The 22,641-nt window shown below is 51.8% G+C and overlaps 3 protein-coding genes across 3 annotated transcripts in view; 1 reads left to right on the top strand and 2 right to left on the bottom strand.

The window, feature by feature from the left end:
• The first annotated feature begins 317 nt into the window (after positions 1-317).
• On the top strand, positions 318-2,191 carry il17d (interleukin 17d). Its single transcript, XM_084459939.1, has 2 exons — positions 318-932; positions 1,081-2,191. The coding sequence occupies exons 1-2, from the start codon at positions 637-639 to the stop codon at positions 1,430-1,432; spliced, it is 648 nt and encodes a 215-aa protein (XP_084316065.1). The 5' UTR covers positions 318-636; the 3' UTR covers positions 1,433-2,191.
• A 97-nt stretch (positions 2,192-2,288) lies between these two features.
• On the bottom strand, positions 2,289-5,753 carry eef1akmt1 (EEF1A lysine methyltransferase 1). Its single transcript, XM_084459951.1, has 5 exons — positions 5,660-5,753; positions 5,212-5,365; positions 4,830-4,912; positions 4,273-4,562; positions 2,289-2,421 (listed from the first exon to the last, which is right to left on the bottom strand). The coding sequence occupies exons 2-5, from the start codon at positions 5,350-5,352 to the stop codon at positions 2,294-2,296; spliced, it is 642 nt and encodes a 213-aa protein (XP_084316077.1). The 5' UTR covers positions 5,353-5,365; positions 5,660-5,753; the 3' UTR covers positions 2,289-2,293.
• A 7,717-nt stretch (positions 5,754-13,470) lies between these two features.
• Positions 13,471-22,641, bottom strand: part of xpo4 (exportin 4) — a gene marked incomplete at its 5' end in the record, with an annotated part of 49,554 nt that continues 40,383 nt past the window's right edge. The window contains 10 exon segments of the mRNA XM_084459975.1: positions 13,471-14,914; positions 16,137-16,229; positions 16,426-16,543; positions 16,699-16,829; positions 17,276-17,397; positions 18,161-18,341; positions 18,958-19,251; positions 19,938-20,112; positions 20,327-20,496; positions 21,800-21,959. Coding sequence (XP_084316101.1) covers positions 14,717-14,914; positions 16,137-16,229; positions 16,426-16,543; positions 16,699-16,829; positions 17,276-17,397; positions 18,161-18,341; positions 18,958-19,251; positions 19,938-20,112; positions 20,327-20,496; positions 21,800-21,959 — 1,642 coding nt within the window. The 3' untranslated portion in view covers positions 13,471-14,716.

Genomic DNA, 22,641 nt, shown 5'->3' with positions numbered 1-22,641 from the left:
TAAATATCTTTTTTTTTTTACAAATACATGTATTTACTGTCATGTGAAATTTATATTTTCTTATGACTTAAAATAAATGTCTTGCCTAAATCGCTGTTGTTTTTTTGCACCTTAGGGAGATTACGCCTGTTTGAATGCTGAACCTCCACATGAAAGCACAGCTGCCAAACACATTTTTAAATTGTATTAAATCAGACACCGAAATATAAGTTAGAGGAATTGGAAATATCTGTCAGCGTTCCATTCTGCGGGCACAACCAAACCAGTGTTCTAGCTCTCCGGAGCGCGCAGTCCACCCCACCGCAGGAACTCCCGGGGAAGAGGACGACACTTAAAAATGGACGGCGTGATATTTTATCAAGAGGTGAAAGTTATAACACTTTAATAACGGTTTATAGAACTCTGAATAAATGTTTGTTACTTCTGGGACGAACTGCGTACAGAAACAGCGAACAAAGAATTTTACGCAAGAACAGGCTAGAGCGGGAGAAAAGTCGAACTTAATCCACACAGTCTATAAAATTGAAATACGTAAAGTGTATTTTTTTTTCTAACTTTTTTTGGTTCACCGGTTGTCTAAATAGTTATTTGTTACATTTAGGCTACATTTTTTGCGATTTGTTGCAGTGCGCAACTATGTTTGGTCGGGGTTTTCTCATGCTTTTGCATCTGGTGCTTTTGAGTGAGGGAGGTTGTGCAGCCAGGGTGTCCAAGAAGTCGCCTCGGAGCCGCCCGTGTCTGGATCTACCGGAGGAGATCCTGGAGCAGATGTTCGGGCGCCTCTCGGTCGGTGTCCTCAGCGCATTCCACCACACTCTGCAGCTCGCGCCCTTGGAGCGACTGAATCTCACGTGCCCGTCAGGGCGCCGAAACCCAGATAGAAAGTCTCGGGTCCCGGTGAACTTTCAAAGCCTCTCTCCTTGGGCATACAGGTAACTACGCAGGCTGCTGAACGCAAACTATTCCACAGATGATTGTATATGATGCAAAAAAAACAAAAAACTGTTTAGTGTTAAATATATCAAGGTGTGAAGCATGGTGAAGGTGTGAATCAATAGTTGCAATTTCTACACTTGACAGGATTTCCCACGACCCGGCCAGGTATCCCCGCTTCATACCGGAAGCGTACTGCTTATGCAAAGGCTGCTTGACCGGTCCTTTCGGGGAGGAGAGCGACCAGTACCGTAGCACCCCGGTCTACATGCCCTCCGTCATTATGCGACGCACGGGGTCCTGCGTGGGGGGGCGTCACTCCTACACCGAGAGTTACGTCTCCATCCCTGTGGGCTGCACGTGCCTACCGCTGCTGGAGAAGGACAGGGACGCGCAGAGCAGCAACCAGAGTCTGGACCGCGCGCAGAAAGCGGGCCCGCTCGGCAAGGACAAGAATAACTACAGGCTACCGATGGGCGGCAGGAAACCAAAGGGATAATATCTGAAACGACAGTCTAAAAAACTCGAGTTTTGTTACATGGCAACAATTAGTATAACTTGATATTACATAGACATGTAACAGACAAGACCTAGGACTCGGGAGCAGTAATTCAACTATAAGAATTGTACTTCTTGATAGACACTGCCACCTACTGATACGTTTTTCAACTCTTTGTAAACAATGATTCAGTCATGACTTTGGATCATGTTCTTGACTGTGTACATGCCATCAGATATTACTACAACTTCCAGTGTTTATTTTCTGATATATAAAATATTTACACATTCAAGCATGTATGCTTCCTGTATCCCATTATTGATATAATTCTGTTATAATAAATGAGAAAATAAATTGTAAAAACAATCCCCAAAGTCTTTGTTACATTATTTCCAAAGTGGAATGTTGGACGGCGTTCAGTCAGATGATTTTGTCCACTGACATGAAACTCCATCCAGCGAGACATCGTCAGTCCAATCAGAGGTCGGGGATGAACAGCATGTCTGTCAGACATCTTCAGTCAACTAGGAGAGGATGTGCTCCTGCAGAGGACTTTAGATGTGTTGTCTCCATTGTGTCCAACACACCACACCTCCACCTGGAGGCATCTCTGGCCCCTGGGCCCTCAGTCAGAGAAGACCCCCCTGGAGGATCTCTGGCCCAGGGCCCCTAGTCAGAGAACACCCCCTGGAGGAGCTCTGGCCCAGGGCCCCTAGTCAGAGAACACCCCCTGGAGGAGCACTGGCCCAGGGCCCCTAGTCAGAGAACACCCCCTGGAGGAGCTCTGGCCCAGGGCCCCTAGTCAGAGAACACCCCCTGGAGGAGCTCTGGCCCAGGGCCCCTAGTCAGAGGAGACCCCTCTCAGGACAGCTGGGAGGGGTAGTTGACGTAGCAGCGGAACTCGTTGGCCAGGTTCTTGTTGTGTTTGGGACGGAAGCTGCACATGTGCAGACCCAGGAGTCTCTCTGCATGCTCTTCCATGATGGCCCCTGGAGAGGGAGAGAAGAGTGAGCGTGATCATAAGGATGGGTCTACTAGAATAACTAAGTACATTTACAAACACCTTGACTGTAGTTCCCTGTCCATGTGTTTCCCCCAACGCAGGGCTTCCCTGGACCCCTTACAGGGGAATAGGGATGGGAATCGAGAACTGGTTCCCAGTGAATCGATTCCTTGGAATCGTAAGCCAAAATCCTTAACGATTCCGCTATCGATTCCTGTCGTTGCTGCGCATGCGCAATGTCGTCACACGCACGCTGCCTTGTTTTGTTTTATTAGACCGCGGTAGAAGAAGCCAGCAACATGTCGTCTAGGCATAAACGTTTGAAAGTGTGGTTACATTTCACGCGACAAGATGACAACACGGCCACTTGCAATGCTTGCAAAAACCTATATCATCAAGGGGGGGGAAATACTACAAATATGCAAAAACATTTGGCCACACAACATGCGATAACTTTGCAGGAATGTCCCGTTTTTGATGCACTCCAGGGTGACGACAGCAGCGCAGCTAACATAAGTGTAGTGGAAGGTAAACTCCTCCAGAGTCTCTGTCTATTGTGTTACTGCCATTTGTTTAATTGTGTAATCCAGCTTTCACTATATGAATAATCTCCATTTCCATCCATGTAATTTAGATGATGACGTTCAGAGTCAGGCTGAGTCTTATTGGTCAGTTGTCAGGGTTAGGGTGAATACACCTAAAAACAGCACTGTAATTGGCATGTTCAAAGTAGTACATATAAAAGAAAATTAATGTTAATAAACCTGTTTGTACTCTTTTTTGCCCAATGAGAATCGATAAGGAATCGGATCGATAAGCAGAATCGAAAATGGAATCGTAATCGCTAAAATCTTATCAATTCCCATCCCTACAGGGGAACACGTTTTCCAAGGACCCCCTCATAATCCTAACAACGATTAAGCATATGCTTACTACCACATTTGCACTCGTAGATTCCATTGGAAGTATTTGTATTCTAAAACTTTTCGACCTAAATACTTCAGACCTGTTTCATAGTGATAAAACATTTCAATTTGAATCATGTTAATACCACTTTTAAACAGAGGGTCATTTTATTCTAATTAAATTTGGATTCAACTTGACAGCTTTTGTACTTTTCAAGTAATTGATCTTAAAAGCTCTCAGAAAATTAGCTGTAGCTGGCCTAGTCCTGAAGCTGTGGCCAGGTTCACCATACGTGTTTTCTGGCAGGAGTCTTCCTTGCTCTTTCAACAGAATAATTATTTAGTTTGGCCATCATATTCTGGATGCTTTGTAATCAGATTGGCTGGTTGATGTCTTCATTCCCTAGCAACCGAAGACACGACATGACTCATTTTGGTCTCCTGTGTCTGTTCTCAATAAACCAAACTCGATAGAACCCTCGTCATATCTTCTCAGTTTAGCTAGTTTGGGGTTAGCATCACATGATGATTTGGACTGATTCAAATATTTCTCCATGCTCAGCCAACTGACTGGTAATCAGCCAAGCTAAGCAGCCACAGGAACGGTTCATTGCCCCCTGAGTGATGTGACTGATTCATAACAGATTGATGTGAACGTCACAATCACATCAGTTTCTATTGGCCCAAAGCTAACGTGGGAGTAACTTAATGGACCCAATACCTGTTTTATTGCACGTCTTGGCGCAAATGGTCCCCTATAGATATGTACTTGTTAATGATACAGCATTATAGCAAATTATTTCCCCACTTTGAGAACCACTGCCCTACGACAGCAAGTTATAATCAAGCATGTGTGAATCAGATGTGTCGACGCACAGCAGGACAGAACACGCTGGTCCGGTCCGATACTGACCACACCCTCTCTGACTCACCGGTGCAGAGCAGCACTTTGCCCTTCGCCAGGTACCGGACCGTCTGGGCCACCTTGCTGAGGCACTCCTGTGACAGGTAGGGGGGGTCAGCCAGGACCATGTCGAAGCTCTGAGGCGCGATGTCCTCTGGTAGAGAGAGAGGCTGGTTGTAGTCGTAGTAGATGAAGTCCTGACCGTAGGTGGAGAACCGCCGGTCGTACTCCAGCACCACGGCCGACACGCTGCCAGAGCCGGCCACGTCCCCCTGCTTCAGCTTCTGGTACACGCTGGGCGCGCTCAGACAGGCTATCCTGGAATGGGACACAACACCATGTTAGTGAGGGTGGCCGGCCGCTGAACACTCACAGACATAGTACCTCTGGTCTTCCTTCAGTAGCGGTGTGTGAGTCACAGCACACCCCTCCCACGGTCTACTGTGCGGGTACCTGGTGACCCGGTAAGCATGCGGGTCACCGCTGCCTGCCACCACTGACCACACCCTGTGACCCGGTAAGCATGCGGGTACCCGGTGACCCGGTAAGCAGCGAGGGTACCCAGTGACCCGGTGGCTTGCTCACCTGCCGCCCTCACCAGCCTGGTGCACCAGCTCCTCTGCCAGCCGGGCTGCCGTCTCATCGCTGTACCAGAACTGGCTCATACTCTGATGGGCAGACATGATACGTTAGAGAAGGAAGAGATTCACCCTCAAAGGAGACATCAATAACAGCGGACACACCTCTAAGCACTATGGTCCTTACCTGCTGTAAGATGGGAACAAGAGGAACAGGGATGTGTGATGGGAATTACAGTAGGCTACTGCCAAGTTAACAAACACTGTCATGTCAGCTAAACTGTACTCTCGTGGGCTACATAGGCCAAGTCACAACTGACTAGATGTGTAAACAGCACCATGTATGAGATTGCAGTCTCTAGCTTTTTGCAAGCTGGCTACAAACCTACCCAATCCTCCACCACTGCTCCAACTGAGTACTGGTCCACCGTGCTGTGGACAAGGCCGTTTCTCTCCTCGTCGTAAAACTCTTGAAGAGCCGCCATGGTGGCCGCGGACAGCTGAGGAACATAATCGTCGCTGTCACTCATGGTGGTGGTCTGTCTGGGAGTATAGGGAAGTAGCGTTAGCTACTGCAGCTCGCTATCAGTCAAATCTGACCAAAACCACATTTACCTTCAAAACCTCCACCGGATACACAGTCGTGACTAGCTAGCTAACGTTACCTGCGTCTAACTAACGTTAACTAAGACTAACTAGCTAACGTTAGCTAATTTAGCTGGAGCAAAGAAAACACGCAGGTGGCAGTGCTAGCTACCTAGTCTCCTTAAAATAATTTGCAACTTGCAAGCGAGCTGTACTAGTATTTCATATAGGCACACAAGCCATATGTCTTACCTCGTCTATCAAAAAGAATGACTACCCAGCTTTCTTGGTAAATAGTCACAGCAACGCTGTTGGTCAGCAGAACATGTGCTGTACTGTAGGAACGTTACTGTAGACCAGACTCACGCCGCGCTCTGTCATCGCGAGACTAACGTTGCTGTAGCAGTCCAATACGTGTCCATGCTGTAGCAAAGAGTATGGGAAGTATTCCATATAATAATAATGATAATGAATAAATAATAATACTCTGTGGCTGTAGTCGGCTGCTACCTACTCGCACAAAATTAGATACCCGTGTTTTATGTTTCTTGTTTTATTATCTAATTGTACACACGTATTTTTAACTTGTGTATACATATATTGTTATGGAATGTATAACTTCTTATTAAAAAAAAAAAAACTAGGGCTGCAAGCAGCAGTGAGCGGGCCCTCGCACCCCACGCGTTTTGGGGTGCGGCGCCGTTAAAGGGTGTGCTATTTCGGTGTCCAGTACTGAGAGAAACTTCCTGTCACCAGTAGGTGGCGCTCTAAGCGTGACAATACCGACGCATAGATGTGTTCAGGACGATACCTTGATGAAGCGTGAGAAATGTTATGTAAATCGGACAATGTATGTAGGAGTTATGAGGACTTCCTGTAAGCAGTAGGTGGCGCTATAAGTATAACTCAATGCTGACGCACAGATGTGTTCAGGATGCGACCTTCATCAACCCTGAGCAATTTGAAGTAAATCGGATAATGTATGTAGGAGTTATGAGGACTTCCTGTTTCACCAGTAGGTGGCACTGTAGGTATGACGCAATACTGACTTACAGATGTGTTCAAGACAACCTTCATGAAGCATGAGAAATATCGGACAAATTGGATAATGTATGGAGGAGTTATGAGAACTTCCTGTTTTATGGCAAAATGTCAAAATTTGGCAAGGGTGTTTGGTGTAAACTCAATTTTTTTTTATAATTTTTGATCACAAATGTCTTAAGATGAAGCTGACCGAATACGAAGTTGATCGGATGAAATCTGTAGGAGGAGTTCGTTAAAGTAGCCTACACTGTAACGGCTGAATGAAGAGCTGCATTTAGTTATGCGTGCGCGGAGACAGAGACTTATGGACTGTTTTGTGTGTGTGTGTGTTGTCTCGTGCGAGTTAGAGGCACCGTTCTTTTAATGAGGAAGTTGGTGCGTTGTTTTGGCGATGTGCAGCCTAGCGTTTTCACTATCTACTGTGCAGGTAGTTATTAATGTTAGAGTTAACAGTTTAGGTCTAGTTAGTTTAATCATAACAAATGAGTAGAGTCGCCAGTGTGAAGCTAGGCAGTAGTTTGAGCTTCTGAATTAACGTTAGCTAGGTTTGCCGACCGGAGCCAGCTAGCTACATTTGAGCTGTTCTGTTCTTGGACGTCAATAAAAAGACATCAACAAGAAAACTGGCCTGTTCCCTGCCGCTCGCTACATTGGTGTCAGAAGTGGGATGGCTGCCAGAGACTACAGGATGGAGAAAGAGATCCAAGAACTAGAACAAGCCATTGGAATGGCATACCGGCAGTTGGGAAACCAGCCATTGAAGAGGATGGAGTTGGTGAGAGAAGGAAGTTCCTCAGCCCGCCCAGATGGTTCCAGCGCGCTGCGGCCTCATCGCTCCTTACCAACTAGGATGGCCTCTACATTAGAATGCCCGCTGCCTGCCACCACTGACCACTCCCCAGCAACCCTGCCACTGGCTACGGAGACAGAACCGACATCACCCACTGCGGCTGCCCCCATTAATGAAGCATCGCCACCACTCCCCACCCCCAACTGGGAGCGCCCCGCTGCTACAGCGAAAACTGCAGCGAAGCTGCCCAAGTACAACGGGATGACACAACTGGAGCCATACCTCTCACAAGTCCAACTAGCAGCATGGCACAGCGGTTGGAGCGACGAAGAAACTGCCACACACCTGGCCCTGTCGTCGCCCCGGACAGGCGCTACAGGTGCTCCTCGACCTACCCCACCGGAACAGCGGAACCTCCAAGCCCTGATCATGGCGCTGGAGTGGCGGTTCGGGCGACGACCCTTCAGTGACCAGAGTCGTGAGCAGTTAGCCATCCGTTGCCGCCAGGAGGGAGAGAGCATGGGAACCTTTGCTGCAGACGTGCATCTGTATGCTCGACATGGCTACCTGCAGTTTGACTCAGCCGCACGAGAGGAGCTGGCCCTACACGATTTCCTGCGGGGGCTCACACCGGAACAGTTACGACAGCATGTCCGCCTTGCCATGCCCCAGTCCCTCAACAAGGCTCTCCACGAAGCTGAACGGGCCGAAGGGGTGCTCTCCATGCAGCCTTCCCAGCAGAAAGCTCCTGTGCTCCGACCACAAGTCCGCAGGAGTGAACATGAGGAGGAGGCAGAGACGGAAGAGGTCCGCCAAGCCAGAGAGTCTCCACATCGACGGGAGTCTCCACGTCAGGTCGCCAGTCTGCCTGACGCACACCCGGGTCAGCCAACCGTTGTTGTACCATCTCCCTTGTGCAACCTGGTGTGCTCCCAGACACCATGGGTCCGCTCTCAGCGGTATGGTCACCAACCTCCACTCAGCTAACGACGGTGACCGGAGGGAAGGCTGACATGAGGGGGACGAAGGCACTGCGAGTCCAGGTTGGAAACCAGGATCTGGTGCACGAGTTCTGGCTTGCCAACATCCGGGACCCATGCATCCTCGGTCTGGACCTGCTGACCTGCTGGAGAGCCTGTGCTGATGTATCGGGGACAGCCATCACCCTCGGCACTGAGACTGTGGCTCTCCAGTCCGGTCCGGGGGAGAACAGGTCCAGGGAGGAATAAAGAGCCAGTCGGCAAGTAGCTGCCGCCCCACAGGTATCGAGCCCCGGCACTACTCCTTCTCAATTACCCATCATCAGTGATCCTGTGTTGCCCGCAGAGCCGGCTGCCCCGCCCTCCACTGAGACGACCAAGGCCATGCATGATTTATGGCAACGCAGCAATGACGGCCTCAACTCAGAGCAGCAGCACCAGCTGAAACAGCTCGTTGATGACTACGCCGACATCTTTGCTGCTAGAGACGAAGACTGTAGGCAGACTGGTTTGGTCCAACATGCCATCGAGACCGGCTCTGCCCAGCCCATCCGGTTGCACCCCCATCGTCTGGCCCTCCACAAACGTCAAGTGGCGGAGGACAAGGTCCGCAGCCGCCAGTGGGGTGATCGAGCCTTCCAACAGTCCATGGGCAGCCCCAGCCGTCTTGGTGAGGAAGAAGGATAACAGCTGGCGGTTCTGCGTGGACTATCGACGCCTGAACGCCGTCACCAAGAATCCGATTCCCGGATTGATGACGCCCTCGACTACATCTCGGGGTCCAGCTGGTTCAGCTCCCTCGACCTCCCCTGTGGTTACTGGCAGGTGGAGCTGGCTCCCAATGCGAGACCGAAGACCGCCTTCACCATCGGGCAGGGGTTGTGGCAGTCCCGCGTCATGCCGTTCGGACTCTGCAATGCGCCAGCTACTTTCGAGCAGCTGATGGAAAGGGTGTTGGTGGATATACCCCGGAGCCGTTGCGTCGTCTACCTTGATGACATGCTGGTACATGCCACAGACTTCGATGGAGCCATATCCAACCTGCGTGAGGTCTTCGCTGCCATCCATCGAGCCGGACTACGGTTGAACCCAGCAAAGTTTCGCCTGCTAGCGAGGGAGACGTTGTTCCTGGGCCACATGATCGATGCAAGTGGCATAGCTACCAACCTGTCTGAGACTGGCCAACCCCTGCTAATGTCAACGAGCTGCAAGGTTTCCTGGGACTGGCGTCATACTATCGCCGTTTTATCCGGGGTTATGCCACGGTCGCCAGCCCACTACACCGGCTGACCGAGAAGGACCGGCCATTCGACTGGGACTACGCCTGTGCTACAGCCTTCAGCGGACTCAAGACAGCCCTCACTGAAGCCCCAGTCCTAGCCTACCCTGATGTCCGGTGGCCTTTCATTGTGGACACTGACGCTAGTAATGTGGGGATTGGCGCTGTCCTTTCTCAGCAGGGAGATGATGAGGAGCGTGTTGTGGCCTACTACAGTCGTACTCTGCATCGGGTGGAAAGGAACTACTGTGTGACTCGGCGTGAGCTGTTGGCGGTGGTTGAGGCAGTAAAGCACTTCCGGACGTATTTGTATGGCAGCCACTTCCTCATCCGCACCGACCATGCCTCACTGACCTGGCTCTTGAACTTCAAACACCCTGAAGGTCAGGTAGCCCGATGGCTGGAAGTCCTACAAGAGTATGACTACGAGATCCATCATCGGGCGGGGCGGCACCATGGCAACGCCGACGCGCTCTCCCGCCGCCCCTGTGCAGTAGTGGAGTGCCGTTACTGCCAGCGACAAGAGGACCAAGACAAAGCGGAGGTAATGGTAGCGGCCGCCCACGCTGCTGAGACTGAGGAAGGTTGGCTACCCCTGACCAACCTGCAGCTGCAATAGGAGGCAGATATTACCCTGGCGCTGGTGAAACACTGGTTGGAGACGGGGCGAAACCCTGAGTGGACTGAGGTGTCGGCACAGGGGCCGGAGGTGAAGGCCTACTACTCACAACGGGGCATCCTTGAATTCCACGACAGGGTGGTGTACCGGAGATGGCAAGCTCCCGGACAAGGGAACAACCTCCTGCAGCTCCTGGTGCCATGTGCACTCCACCCCCAGGTACTCCAGATGGTCCATGGTTCAGTAGGGACGGGGCACTATGGCAACGCCAAGACACTCCACCGCCTGCGGAGGAGATTCTACTGGCCTGGTTGTTGGCGAGATGTGGAGCTGCACGTGCATTGTTGCGACTCCTGTACTGCCAAAAAGGGGCCGACCCAGCGCTCCCACGCACCCATGCAGCAGTACTTGGTAGGCGCCCCGATGGAGAGGGTAGGGGTGGACATCCTGGGGCCCTTCCCAGTTACAGACTCTGGCAACCGCTACGTCCTCGTGGCTATGGACTACTTTACGAAGTGGCCCGAGGCATATGCGGTGCCGGACCAGAGTGCCAACACGACAGCAGAGAAGCTGGTGGAGGAGATGTTTGCTCGTTTCGGGGCCCCTGGTGAGCTCCACAGTGACCAGGGGCAGAACTTTGAGTCGCAGGTGTTTGGAGAGGTCTGCCGGCGGCTGGGGGTGAGCAAGACACGGACGACACCGCTCCACCCTCAAAGTGATGGACTGGTGGAACGGTTCAACCGTACCCTGGCCACCCAGCTGGCCATCCTAACCAGTCAACACCAGCGGGACTGGGACCGCCACTTACCTCTGGTCCTGTGGTTCTATCGGACAGCTGTCCAAGAGTCCAGCCAATGCACACCTGCTGCCCTCATGTTTGGGCGAGAGATCCGGACACCGGTGGACACCTGAGCCCGAAATCGCTGGGGGGAAGGAGATGGACTACCTCCGAAGGCTGATGGACCGGCTGCAGGTGGTTCACGACTACACCCGCCAGGCCCAGGCCAACTCCGGGGTTCGGCAGAAAAGGGCCCATGACACACAGTGTCAGGGACAGGCTTTCCAGCCCGGGGACAAGATCTGGGTGTACTGTCCTGTCCGTAAAAAGGGCGTGTCTCCTAAGCTGTGCAGCCACTGGCAGGGGCCTGGGGAGGTCATTGCCCGGCTGTCTGAGGTGGTGTACCAGGTGCGCATGCCCGGCCGAGGCCGTGTGGTGGTGTTGCACCAAGACAGACTTTCACCCTACCGCCCCCATGCTTCCCCTGCTGTGGAAGACGGAAGCAACGACAGCCCATCCCGTCCCGATCAGTGCAATTCTGCAGCGAGTCCCAGGCGCCCTGTTCGCCAGTGGCGGCGGCCTGAGCACCTGTGTGTGTGATGGGTTAGACGTCCTCGTCCTCGTCTAACCCCTCAGAAGGGGGCTGTGTAGCGGCTGAAGGAAGAGTCGCATTTAGTTATGCGTGCACGGAGACACAGAGACTTATGGACTGTTTTGTGTGTGTGTGTTGTCTCACACGAGTTAGAGGCACCGTTGTTTTAATTAGGAAGTTGGTGCGTTGTTTTGGCGGCGTTATCGGTGAGTCGAGATGCAATGTGCAGCCTAGCGTTTTCACTATCTATTGTGCAGGTAGTTATTAGTGTTAGAGTTAACAGTTTAGGTCTAGTTAGTTTAGTCATAACAAGAGTAGAGTCGCCAGTGTGAAGCTAGGCAGTAGTTTGAGCCTCTGAGTTAACGTTAGCTAGGTTTGCTGACCGGAGCCAGCTAGCTACATTTGAGCTGTTCTGTTCTTGGACGTCAATAAAAACACATCAACAAGAAAGCTGGCCTGTTCCCTGCCGCTCGCTACAGTACAAGGCATGGAAATGGTAAAAACAAGGAAGAAATGGCACATTAAGAGCAAAATGGCTGAATTCCTGTTGGATGTTGGGTATAGCTCCAAGAGACATTTGTGTGTCTCGATGAACTACATATGCCCATTGAATTTCGTTCGCTTACATCAAACTGAAAGGTGGGGCTCGCCATTTTAAATTTTCCAGGTGGCGCTCTTGAGCGTTTTGCCACGCCCATTTCCGTCACTCATGAAATATCACATTTTTCACCGGAACTGACGTATCTGCAAAGTTTCATGCGTTTTCATCGATGTTTAGGCCGCCAAAAAGGCATTTGTTTGGAGAGAAGAAGAAGAAGGTAGGAGAATAATAATCCAACAGGGATTATTGGGAAAATGTAGTCCCAGACACGACCATCTTGTTTCTACACAGGTGTATCTATTCGTCTGATTGCATAGGATTCTATGCAGTAGAGCAAATCAGACAAATAGATACACCTGTGTAGAAACAAGATGGTCGTGTCTGGGACTACATTTTCCCAAGCCCTACAGGGCCTTGCACCGCACCGCCAGTGCTCGGGCCCTAAAAACCTGCAAGCGGCTATACAGGGTCAAGCTTCAAGCACGCAGCAACGACCACACTGCAACGAGCGCACGCACCAACGAATGAGAGCCGCAATGAGCGAGCACAGCAACAAGCCCATCAACAGGCCAGACTATTACAGCACATTGCGGAGACTATGGCAAATGTGGCAAGTTTGTTTTGCATGAGGAATGACGTAAGTGTACCAACTTTCATACATTTTCATCCAATGGGGTGAAAATGGCAAGCAAGAGAGAGAGGAGGAGGAGCCAGAGAAAGAGAAGGAGAGAGGAGGATGAGACAGAGAGAAGGAGGAGGAGCCAGAGAGAGAGGAGGAGGAGGAGGAGAGAGGATGAGGAGCCAGACAGAGAGGAAGAGGAGAGGCTCGCCGGCCCGCCTCCTCCTCCTCTGGCTCCTCCTCCTCCTCTCGCTCTCTCTGGCTCATCCTCCTCCTCCTCCTCCTCTCTCTCTGGCTCTTCCTCCTCCTCCCCTCTCTCTCTGGCTCGGGGCGGACATGGCAGCATTGTACGCGAAATTTCTTATTATAGCACCACCTATGGGTGAATCATGGCGAGTCTTTGTGACGTAGTTACTCATGGTCGATATGCAGAGTTTTTTGGTTGAGAACCTCAAGAGTTATTCGAGGGCTAATAAAAAGCTACACACGCAAAACATTCTGGGCATGATGCTGGTCCAGCACTTCTGCGTCCCCCGACACAAGGCATGTAAAACATCTGTCGAGACCTCTGCTCAGTGCTCATATATAAAATGATAATTTGTTTCAATTAATATAAAAATAGTGGTAATGATTCACGGTAGTCATCTGTGTATGTAGCCTGTCGGACAGCTAGTTCTACGGAAACTAACAAGGATGAAAAAAAAACACTGTAAACCAAAGACAATGAAGTACATCTATCAAAACATTTTATATAATAAGTTTATATACACTTTTACATTTCATTCAGGCATTCCAAAATAACCAGGGTAGTGCTCTCAACAGGAAGGTCAGTGAGTCCATCTCCAACGCCATGGTTAAACAAGTGGCTCCGTTCCTTTTTTGGTTTCTTATTGCTTTCTTCGGTATTGTGGGGACTTTCCTTCCATCCAGTGTGTTTTTGAAGAGTAGAGAGTGGATATGACGTATAAAAATAAAACGAGTCGCTAAACTTCAGAGGCCAACTCTTCCTCAGGCTTCCACCTCCGCTGCTCAGCTGGGGGAGGGACGGGGCTTGGGGGGGGGCACAACAGGGCAACTACTGTACCATCTAGAAAGAAGTAAAACCAATTCCAGAGTTACAAAACTTGCTTTATCTTCTGGTGAACTCTTAAATTCATCTTTTTCCGTTATCTATCATTTTATATAAAAACCTTTCAGTCATGGTTTTTGAACACACATTTAAACATATATACACCCTTAATGAACACAACGTGATTTGGTTTTTCTGACAGCAGCCCTCCTGAAGCAGGCAGGAGAGCCTCGTGATGTCATGGCAGTCTGTATGTGTCCAGCGTGTTCTCGTGTGTATGACAGGCACAGTCGTCATGGCGATGTGTGTATGACAGGAACAGTCGTCACTGTGGACATGTTTCAGCTCGCCACGCCCACAACGCAGGAGTCAACACAATCAAGAAAACAAAGGCACTCTAGGGGGGGGGTGGGGGGGGCGGGCTGGAGGGGGAGGGGGGGGGCGGGGTTAGGGGCGGGGAGAGGAGGGAGAGGTGCATGGCGTTCTCAGAACAGGTTGGCCTCTCCCTCTGCCACGTTCCTCCCAGCCCCTCCCCCCCTCTCCCCCACTGGTGAAAGTAAACAATGATTGGACAGGAGAGAGGCAGCTACCTCTGACCTCATCCTCGCACCCCAACTCCCCCCGCCTCAACCTTCCAGGTCACTGGGGGCCTCCAAGGACGGGGAGGAGGGGCAGGGGTAAGGACGCCCGCCTAGCGCTGCAGCGCCCCCTCCTGGCAGAGCCTCCTAGTCCTTCCTCAGTGCAGTCTCCCTGGGCCCTGTGGGTTGGAGGTGGGTACAGGGGGGCAGTCTCCCTGGGCCCTGTGGGTTGGAGGTGGGTACAGGGGGGCAGTCTCCCTGGGCCCTGTGGGTTGGAGGTGCGTACAGGGGGGCAGGTGGATGGTCAGAGAGCCACGCCCAGGAGGTGGAGGCGATACAGTCAGGGGAGAGAGACAGTAGTTATTTGACACAGAGCAGACCCCCCACGTTGGCCACGAACTCCTCCAGGCTCTTGAGGAAGGCCACCTTCTGCTTGCGGTCCATGCTGGGCGGCGTGCTGCTGGCCGTCAGCTTGTTGAAGGCGTCGGCCAGCCGCTGGTAGATGACAGCGTCTCTCTGGGACGAGAGCAGAGACTCCACCAGCTCCAAGTACTCCGTCTGGGACAGGAACCACAGCGTTACTTCACCTTCATGTGACTGTGTTAACCTTTAACCTTTATCTAACTATGTTAACCTTTAACTTTGATCTAACCATGTTAATCTGTCCAACCACGCTAATTCTAACCATTTGGCATATTTAACCTTATCAGCCTCACTGGGAGGAGAGACTCATTTGTGGACAGGAACCATACTGTGTTGGGTACTCAGTTCACCTTTACACCGGTCAGCTCACCTTTACAGCGGTTAGCCGGTTAGTCCCAGTAAGACAGGTTTCTGACTTGGGGCCACTGCTGGTGTGATCATCTCATAGGAGGGCCACCTCAACATTCAAGTACTACTAACTCCAAGAAAGTGCAATGCTTCTGAAAATGTCATTTTTCATTTCCCTAACTATTCCATAACTAACATTTTCATCATACAAATTCAAACAGCGGTTTCTATACATTTTTATATCACTGCAATGTCTTCCTTACTTGTATTTGATCTTGAATAGCCTACATTTGTACTTTATTTCAGCTTCAAGATGTGAGACTGTAAGCCTGCCCTGTACTTGCATTTATTAAATTTACATTTCTTTTCCATTTCTTGCCACACTTGAATACATTTGTAGGCTATTCTATTTCTTGCCAGACACGTATCTTGAAAGACTGCTGAGTCGTTGGCCCTGTCAGCTGCGTGGCTCGTTTTGTCCTCTCGTCTCCCTACGACTCACACTGTTCTCCATGTTTAGTAATGAATGATGCTTGAGATTATAGAACGGCAACGTTTTTGTTGCATATCAGGCTGGTAGCATTTCTGTTGAACTCCACGAAAAAAATACTGCAATGTCCTTTCTTGAAACTGTCTGTGTTCCTAACATTAGTTAACCATGAAAACGGCCTCTCGGTGGCGAGCTGTGTTCCGTTCATAGTTCATAGCACCTGTGACTATAGGAGCATTCACCCATTCACCGAGCCACGTGAATTTGAGCCACGTGAATTTAGCGTTGTAGGCCTGCCTGCCCGCCGGCGCCGTTTACAAGACATGATTATGCGGCGCGGATGACGTGATATTTGTGACATCATGTCTGAGGAAGGGTGGGCGGGCCGGAGTCTGAGACCCTGCAGTCAGACTTACCATCTCTTTTACTAGGGAAAAGGCAGCGTGGCATTAATGCACATAAACCAATTGTACCTGTGCATGCCTTGCTCAAGGGTACATGGGCAGTGGTGGTACTCACTTGGTGAAGGCACACTAATGTGTAGAGCGCTTCTCCGGCCGCCACCGTCATCTCTGTGTTGTGTTTCTGCAGCACCAGCATGTCAAACACCAACTATAGAGACCGGGGGAGAGGGGTGAGAACGGGGGAGAGGGGGTGAGAACTTGAGAGAGGGGGTGAGAACGTGATGTGGGAATGTGAGAGCGTGATGTGGGAATGTGAGAGCGTGATGTGGGAATGTGAGAACGTGATGTGGAAATGTGAGAACGTCCTGGTTCTAGAGGCGTTGGGACATGGGGGCGTGGCTGACCTTGAGGAAGTGGCGTGTGGCGAGAAAGAGGGGCGTGTCTTTCTCCTGGGTCTTGGCACACTGCTCGGCCAATGGGGACAAAGCCTCGAGACACAGCTGACTCACCTCTGAACTCATCCTGAAGAGCATGGTTAAGGACCAACACACTGACTGGGCCTACATAGTATACACTAGTAAAAGGCTTGGTAACAATGCTGTAGTAATGCGCTCGCACTCACTCACTCACACACTCACACACTCACACACTCACACACACACACACACAGAGGATACGAGGTCATGCCCAGCTCCAGGGAGAACATGAGGCTCTTGAAGAGCTCCTCTGGCAGCTGAGGGATCTTCTCGGGGAAGATCTCACAGATGAAGGTGATGAGCTTGTAGTACTGGTTACACAGGGAGGGGAACTGGGATAGAGACACACAAAACACATCAACATCAGCTTCAGAGAGTGATCTAGACTGGACAGTCAGTGGTCTAGACTGGTCAGTCAGTGATCTAGACTGGACAGCCAGTGATCTAGACTGGTCAGCCAGTGATCTAGACTGGACAGTCAGTGGTCTAGACTGGTCAGTCAGTGATCTAGACTGAACAGCCAGTGATCTAGACTGGTCAGTCAGTGATCTAGGACAGTCAGTGATCTAGGATAGTCAGTGATCTAGTATAGTCAGTGATCTAGACTGGTCAGTCAGTGGTCTAGTGGTCAGTCAGTGGTCTAGTGGACAGTCAGTGGTCTAGACTGATCAGTCAGTGGTCTAGTGGACAGTCAGTGGTCTAGAGTGGTCAGTCAGTGGTCTAGTGGTCAGTCAGTGGTCTAGACTGATCAGTCAGTGGTCTAGGCGGTGGGCCTCACCTTGAGGAGGTCCTGAGACATGAGCGGCAGCACGATGTTGACCCCAAACAGAACCACGTCTGCTGCAGATACAGAGCGCCCAGCAGCGGCCGTACCCTGCTCCTGACCACGGAACACCTCATCTGCACACACGCACGCACGCACACACACTGTATAAGAGAACTGAGAGCTTGGCACTGGGAAACTAATATGAATTAATACATTAATGCATGAATGTAATAACACATTTGCACACCTCAGTTGCTACTCACTGGCTGGAGATCATGCACACACAGCCCTGCCCCATAGCTACCCCCTCCGTCTGACCCCGCCTCCATCCCCCCCCCTCTCTCTGACCCCCCCCTCCCTCTGACTCCCCCCTCTCTCTGACCCCAGGGTTTTTCCTGGCTCAGAATGGCTCTTTAGGGGGTGATGTGCACACAGGTTTGGGGAAACCCCCGTTTTAAACAGAGTAGCCTACCAGCATATAAAGGCTTACTGTATATTCTTTACTGTCGTTCTGACTGAGCTCACTTTCCACAATCGCGGGAAATCTCCTGACATGACACAAAATGGATATGAAGACAAAATGTTTAAGATACTGATAACCTGTCTATTAATTATCTTGATTACTCATAACCAGTCTATTAATTATCTTGATTACTAGTGGTCCAAACCATGGAGAATGTTATGCTGCTATAATGCTATCAAACACATTTGGAGAGGATTTGAATTGCTATTTTTATTCTAAATGTTTTGCATTTCGGCACTGGTGATTTTTCTTTGGCTCTGGCTAAAATCTATTTTTGGGGGCGCCAAAAAATCCTCTATGCAGGAAAAACCCTGGACCCCCCCCCCCCACACACACACACACAGACACACCTGACCCCTCCCTCCCTGACCCACCGGTGTCGCTGAAATCGATGAACTCCTTGGACAGCAGGTTGGTGAGCAGCTCCATGATGAGCAGCAGGTCCTGGTACTGGTCCTCCTCCGCAGACGCCTCCGAGCGCTTCCGGCCCACGTTGTTCTTAGAGTAGACCTGCAGCAGGGTCAGGCACGCCTCATACAGCTTCATCGACTTGGACTGAGAGAGGAGAGAGAGGGAGGGAGAGGAGAGAGAGGGAGGGAGAGGATAGAGAGGCAGGGAGGGGGCTGTCACCACACCAGTACTGTTGGCTAATAACATCAGCACTGCCTGTTAATAACACCAGCACTGCCTGGTAATAACATCAGCCCTGCCTGTTAATAACATCAGCACTGCCTGTTAATAACATCAGCACTGCCTGGTAATAACATCAGCACTGCCTGGTAATAACATCAGCACTGCCTGGTAATAACATCAGCACTGCCTGGTAATAACATCAGCACTGCCTGGTAATAACACCAGCACTGCCTGGTAATAACATCAGCACTGCCTGTTAATAACATCAGCCCTGCCTGTTAATAACATCAGCACTGCCTGTTAATAACATCAGCACTGCCTGGTAATAACATCAGCACTGCCTGGTAATAACATCAGCACTGCCTGGTAATAACATCAGCACTGCCTGGTAATAACATCAGCACTGCCTGGTAATAACATCAGTACTGCCCTGCAGATACTCTGGCTGGCGTTGTGCCATCTTGCCATATAACTATGTAGTCTTTTGAGATTGACACTAGTGTCCCCACATCTGAAGGGGTTGGTTGTGCTCCCTCACCTCTCCCAGGTAGCAGATCTGCTTGTGGGCCACCTCCACAAACACCTCGATGATCAGGTTGATGGTCTCGGGCGTGTTGCGGTACACCTCCATCAGCCCGATGCAGCTGGACAGGAAGTCCATCAGGAAGCTGAAGAGCGAGGCCACGTTGTCGATCTGCGTTGCCTCGGCGATGCCGCACAGGGCCTCCAGCGTGGCGACGATCTCCCGCTTCACCTCCTCCTCCTGGCTGATCTGGGAGAAGTTCTCCTGGTTGATCAGATTCAGGAACCTCTGCTGGAGGGGGTGCAGCACCTGGGGGGGGGGACAGTTCAGATGAGAAAGAGTAAGAGGATGGAGGGAGGGAGAGGGTTGCAGATGAACGGAGAAAGGAGGGGAAGAGCGGAGGAGGAGGGAGAGGAGGAGAGGGGGAGGGAGAGACGGAGAGGAGGAGGGAGAGACGGAGAGGAGGAGGAGAGGAGAGGAGGAGGGAGAGGAGGAGAGAGAGACGGAGAGGAGGAGAGGAGGAGGGAGAGACGGAGAGGAGGACGGAGAGAGGAGGAGGGAGAGACGGAGAGGAGGACGGAGAGGAGGAGGGAGATGAGGAGAGGAGGAGGGAGAGACGGAGAGGAGGGAGAGAGGGAGAGTGAGGGGTCAGCTGACGGCCTGCCGGAGGAGAGGACAGCAGCTCCTCAGCCGGGGGGGTCAGCAGCTCCTCTCCCCCGAGGACAGAGAGCTCCAACACAACCAGCATGAGAGCAGGGACTGGTCTCTCCCATTTTGTACACTCTCCATTCTGTGAGTAAAAGCGAGCCAGGGTTCTAATGTCCAGGTTTGGGCGGGGAGGAACGGGAGAGGTTAGTACTAGACAACCACGCCGTGCAAGGTTAGGGGCCTGCTACACTGTCCTGCCCAGCTAACCCTTACCATACCATGTAGTGCTGTAGTATGGTATTGTGCTAGCGTGGGATTTGGTGTGTGTGTGTGTGTGTGTGTCCTACCTCTGTCCAGTACTGCTGCTTGGTGTCTGAGTCCATGTGGGCGAATCCGCCCAGCACCAGGGCCTTCATGAGGGTCCTCTGGACGGAGCTGGACAGCAGGTGGAGCGGGGGGCTCCGGCTGGCGAACTGCTTGGCCAGGTTCCACCAGTTCTCACACTGAACCACGATGTTGGCCCTGGGGGTTGGGGGTCCACATCAGTAAGCACAACTTTTGCAATGGCGAGGATGCAGAAATCAAGTGTAGAAAAGCATCTATTCAGAGCTTTCTCATCAGCACGTTATGTTTTTAGGAAAGGAACCTCTCCCTGGCTAATGACATAAAGGAGTATTCCCCCGAGCCATTCCCCTTCTTCCCCACCAGGGGGCGTGGTCTCAGCCTGCTCCCTCACCTCTCCCTCTTCTCCACCAGCGTGACCAGCAGCTCCACCGTGTCGTTGGCCAACTCCGGCTCGGAGCTCCACACCGACAGGTTGTTGATCACCTTCTCCAACAGGTATCCCACAATCCACTGGGCCCCCTCAGTGTCCGCCCCGAACGCCGTGATGAGGGGGACGCTGATCTGAGGGAGAGATGAGAGGGTGAGGATCTGAGGGAGAGATGAGAGGGTGAGGATCTGAGGGAGGAGAGATAAGAGGGTGCTGATCTGAGGGAGGAGAGATGAGAGGGTGATGATCTGAGGGAGGAGAGATGAGAGGGTGAGGATCTGAGGGAGGAGAGATGAGCGGGTGAGGATCTGAGGGAGGAGAGATGAGAGGGTGATGATCTGAGGGAGGAGAGATGAGAGGGTGCTGATCTGAGGGAGGAGAGATGAGAGGGTGAGGATCTGACGGAGAGATGAGAGGGTGAGGATCTGACGGAGAGATGAGAGGGTGAGGATCTGAGGGACTGACTGAGGTTATCAGACTGACAGGTTATCAGACTGACTGACAGGTTATCAGACTGACAGGTTAACAGACTGACTGACAGGTTATCAGACTGACAGGTTAACAGACTGACTGACAGGTTATCAGACTGACTGACAGGTTATCAGACTGACAGGTTAACAGACTGACTGACAGGTTATCAGACTGACTGACAGGTTATCAGACTGACAGGTTAACAGACTGACTGACTGACTGACAGGTTATCAGACTGACTGACAGGTTATCAGACTGACAGGTTAACAGACTGACTGACAGGTTATCAGACTGATCTACATGTGATTAGCCAAAGAAAATAATCTCTATACAAAACTCTTGGTTTCCACAAAAGCAGGGCGAGAGCGGCGAGGACAGTGGTGGGCCACGCAGGGGGGGTTTGAGATGAGATGCGTAGCTGGCGTCAGAATACAGCCCCCCCCCACAGGACCCTAACCCTGCTACAGCCCCTCCCCCCCACAGGACCCTAACCCTGCTACAGCCCCCCCCCCCCCCCCACAGGACCCTATCCCTGCTACAGCCCCCCCCCCCCCCCCCCCCAACAAGACCCTAACCCTGTTACAGCACCCCCCCACACACAGGACCCTAACCCTGCTACAGCCCCCCCCCCCCCCCCCCACAGGACCCTAACCCTGCTACAGCCCCCCCCCCCCCAACAAGACCCTAACCCTGTTACAGCACCCCCCCCCCCAACAAGACCCTAACCCTGTTACAGACCCCCCCCCAACAGGACCCTAACCCTGCTACAGACCCCCCCCCAACAGGACCCTAACCCTGCTACAGACCCCCCCCCAACAGGACCCTAACCCTGCTACAGACCCCCCCCCCAACAGGACCCTAACCCTGCTACAGCCCCCCCCCCCCACAGGACCCTAACCCTGCTACAGCCCCCCCCCCCCCCCCCCCAAAGGACCCTAACCCTGCTACAGCCGTCTCAAAACCCACCTGTCCGTAGAGCTTCTCGTCCACCAGCAGGTAGGTCTTGGCCCAGCGGCGGAGGAACCAGACGATGTCCTTCCCCATCTGAGGGCTGAGCAGCCCGGTCAGGCTGGCCCTGGTGGCCCGGGACTCCACCTCCGACGTCCGCAACACGGCCGACAACAACCTGGGGGGGAGAGAGGGAAGAGAGACAGGGAGGGAAGAGAGAAAGATAGAGGATAGAGGATGGATGGGAGAGCGGGAGAGGAGGGAAAGAACGACAGAACAAAAGAGAGGTGGGAGTCAGCAGCTGTTTGTTTCAGTTACTCAGAGACAACAATAACCCACTTAGACGCACACACACACACACACACACACACACACACACACACACGGAGGGATGGACACAGACAGACAAACACACCTGTGCAAAGGCCAGGGAGATGGGGGGGCTTAACGCAGCTTAGCGTTCTGTATGCCAGTGATCTTGGAGCAGACAGGGTTTCACATTGTTTGTAGAAAACAAACCCCCACTGACATTTGACTATGCCGGGGTCAGACACTGTTATTAGGAAACCTGATGCAAGCCCCCCCCCCACGGTCGTCTGTCCCTGTCACGACTGTCAGGCCTCGTCCCCCAAAGGAACAATCAAGACACACCCAGTCCCCCCACCCCTCTGACTGAACCCAACACTAATCCTCCAACACCTCCGGTCCTCCAATGCCCCCACACGCACACACAGTATTCAACCTCTCATTCCCTTCACACAGTATTCACTCTCAGTCCCTCCACACAGTATTCACACTCTCAGTCCCTTCACACAGTATTCACACTCTCAGTCCCTTCACACAGTATTCACACTCACAGT

This window comes from Borostomias antarcticus (assembly GCF_949987555.1).
Source record: "Borostomias antarcticus genome assembly, chromosome: 2".
Taxonomy (NCBI): domain Eukaryota; kingdom Metazoa; phylum Chordata; class Actinopteri; order Stomiiformes; family Stomiidae; genus Borostomias; species Borostomias antarcticus.
This window is presented reverse-complemented; position numbering and strand designations above follow the sequence as displayed.

What these genes read in the sequence shown, in the direction of transcription:
- eef1akmt1 (XM_084459951.1), bottom strand. Translation starts at nt 5,352, where the DNA reads ATGAGTGACAGCGACGATTATGTTCCTCAGCTGTCCGCGGCCACCATG. An exon ending in CAGGCTGGTGAGGGCGGCAG is followed by an intron (nt 4,563 to 4,829) that starts GTGAGCAAGCCA and finishes GTCCCATTCCAG; the next exon opens with GATAGCCTGTCTGAGCGCGC. An exon ending in CAAAGTGCTGCTCTGCACCG is followed by an intron (nt 2,422 to 4,272) that starts GTGAGTCAGAGA and finishes CTCCCTCTCCAG; the next exon opens with GGGCCATCATGGAAGAGCAT.
- il17d (XM_084459939.1), top strand. Translation starts at nt 637, where the DNA reads ATGTTTGGTCGGGGTTTTCTCATGCTTTTGCATCTGGTGCTTTTGAGT. An exon ending in CTCTCTCCTTGGGCATACAG is followed by an intron (nt 933 to 1,080) that starts GTAACTACGCAG and finishes TACACTTGACAG; the next exon opens with GATTTCCCACGACCCGGCCA.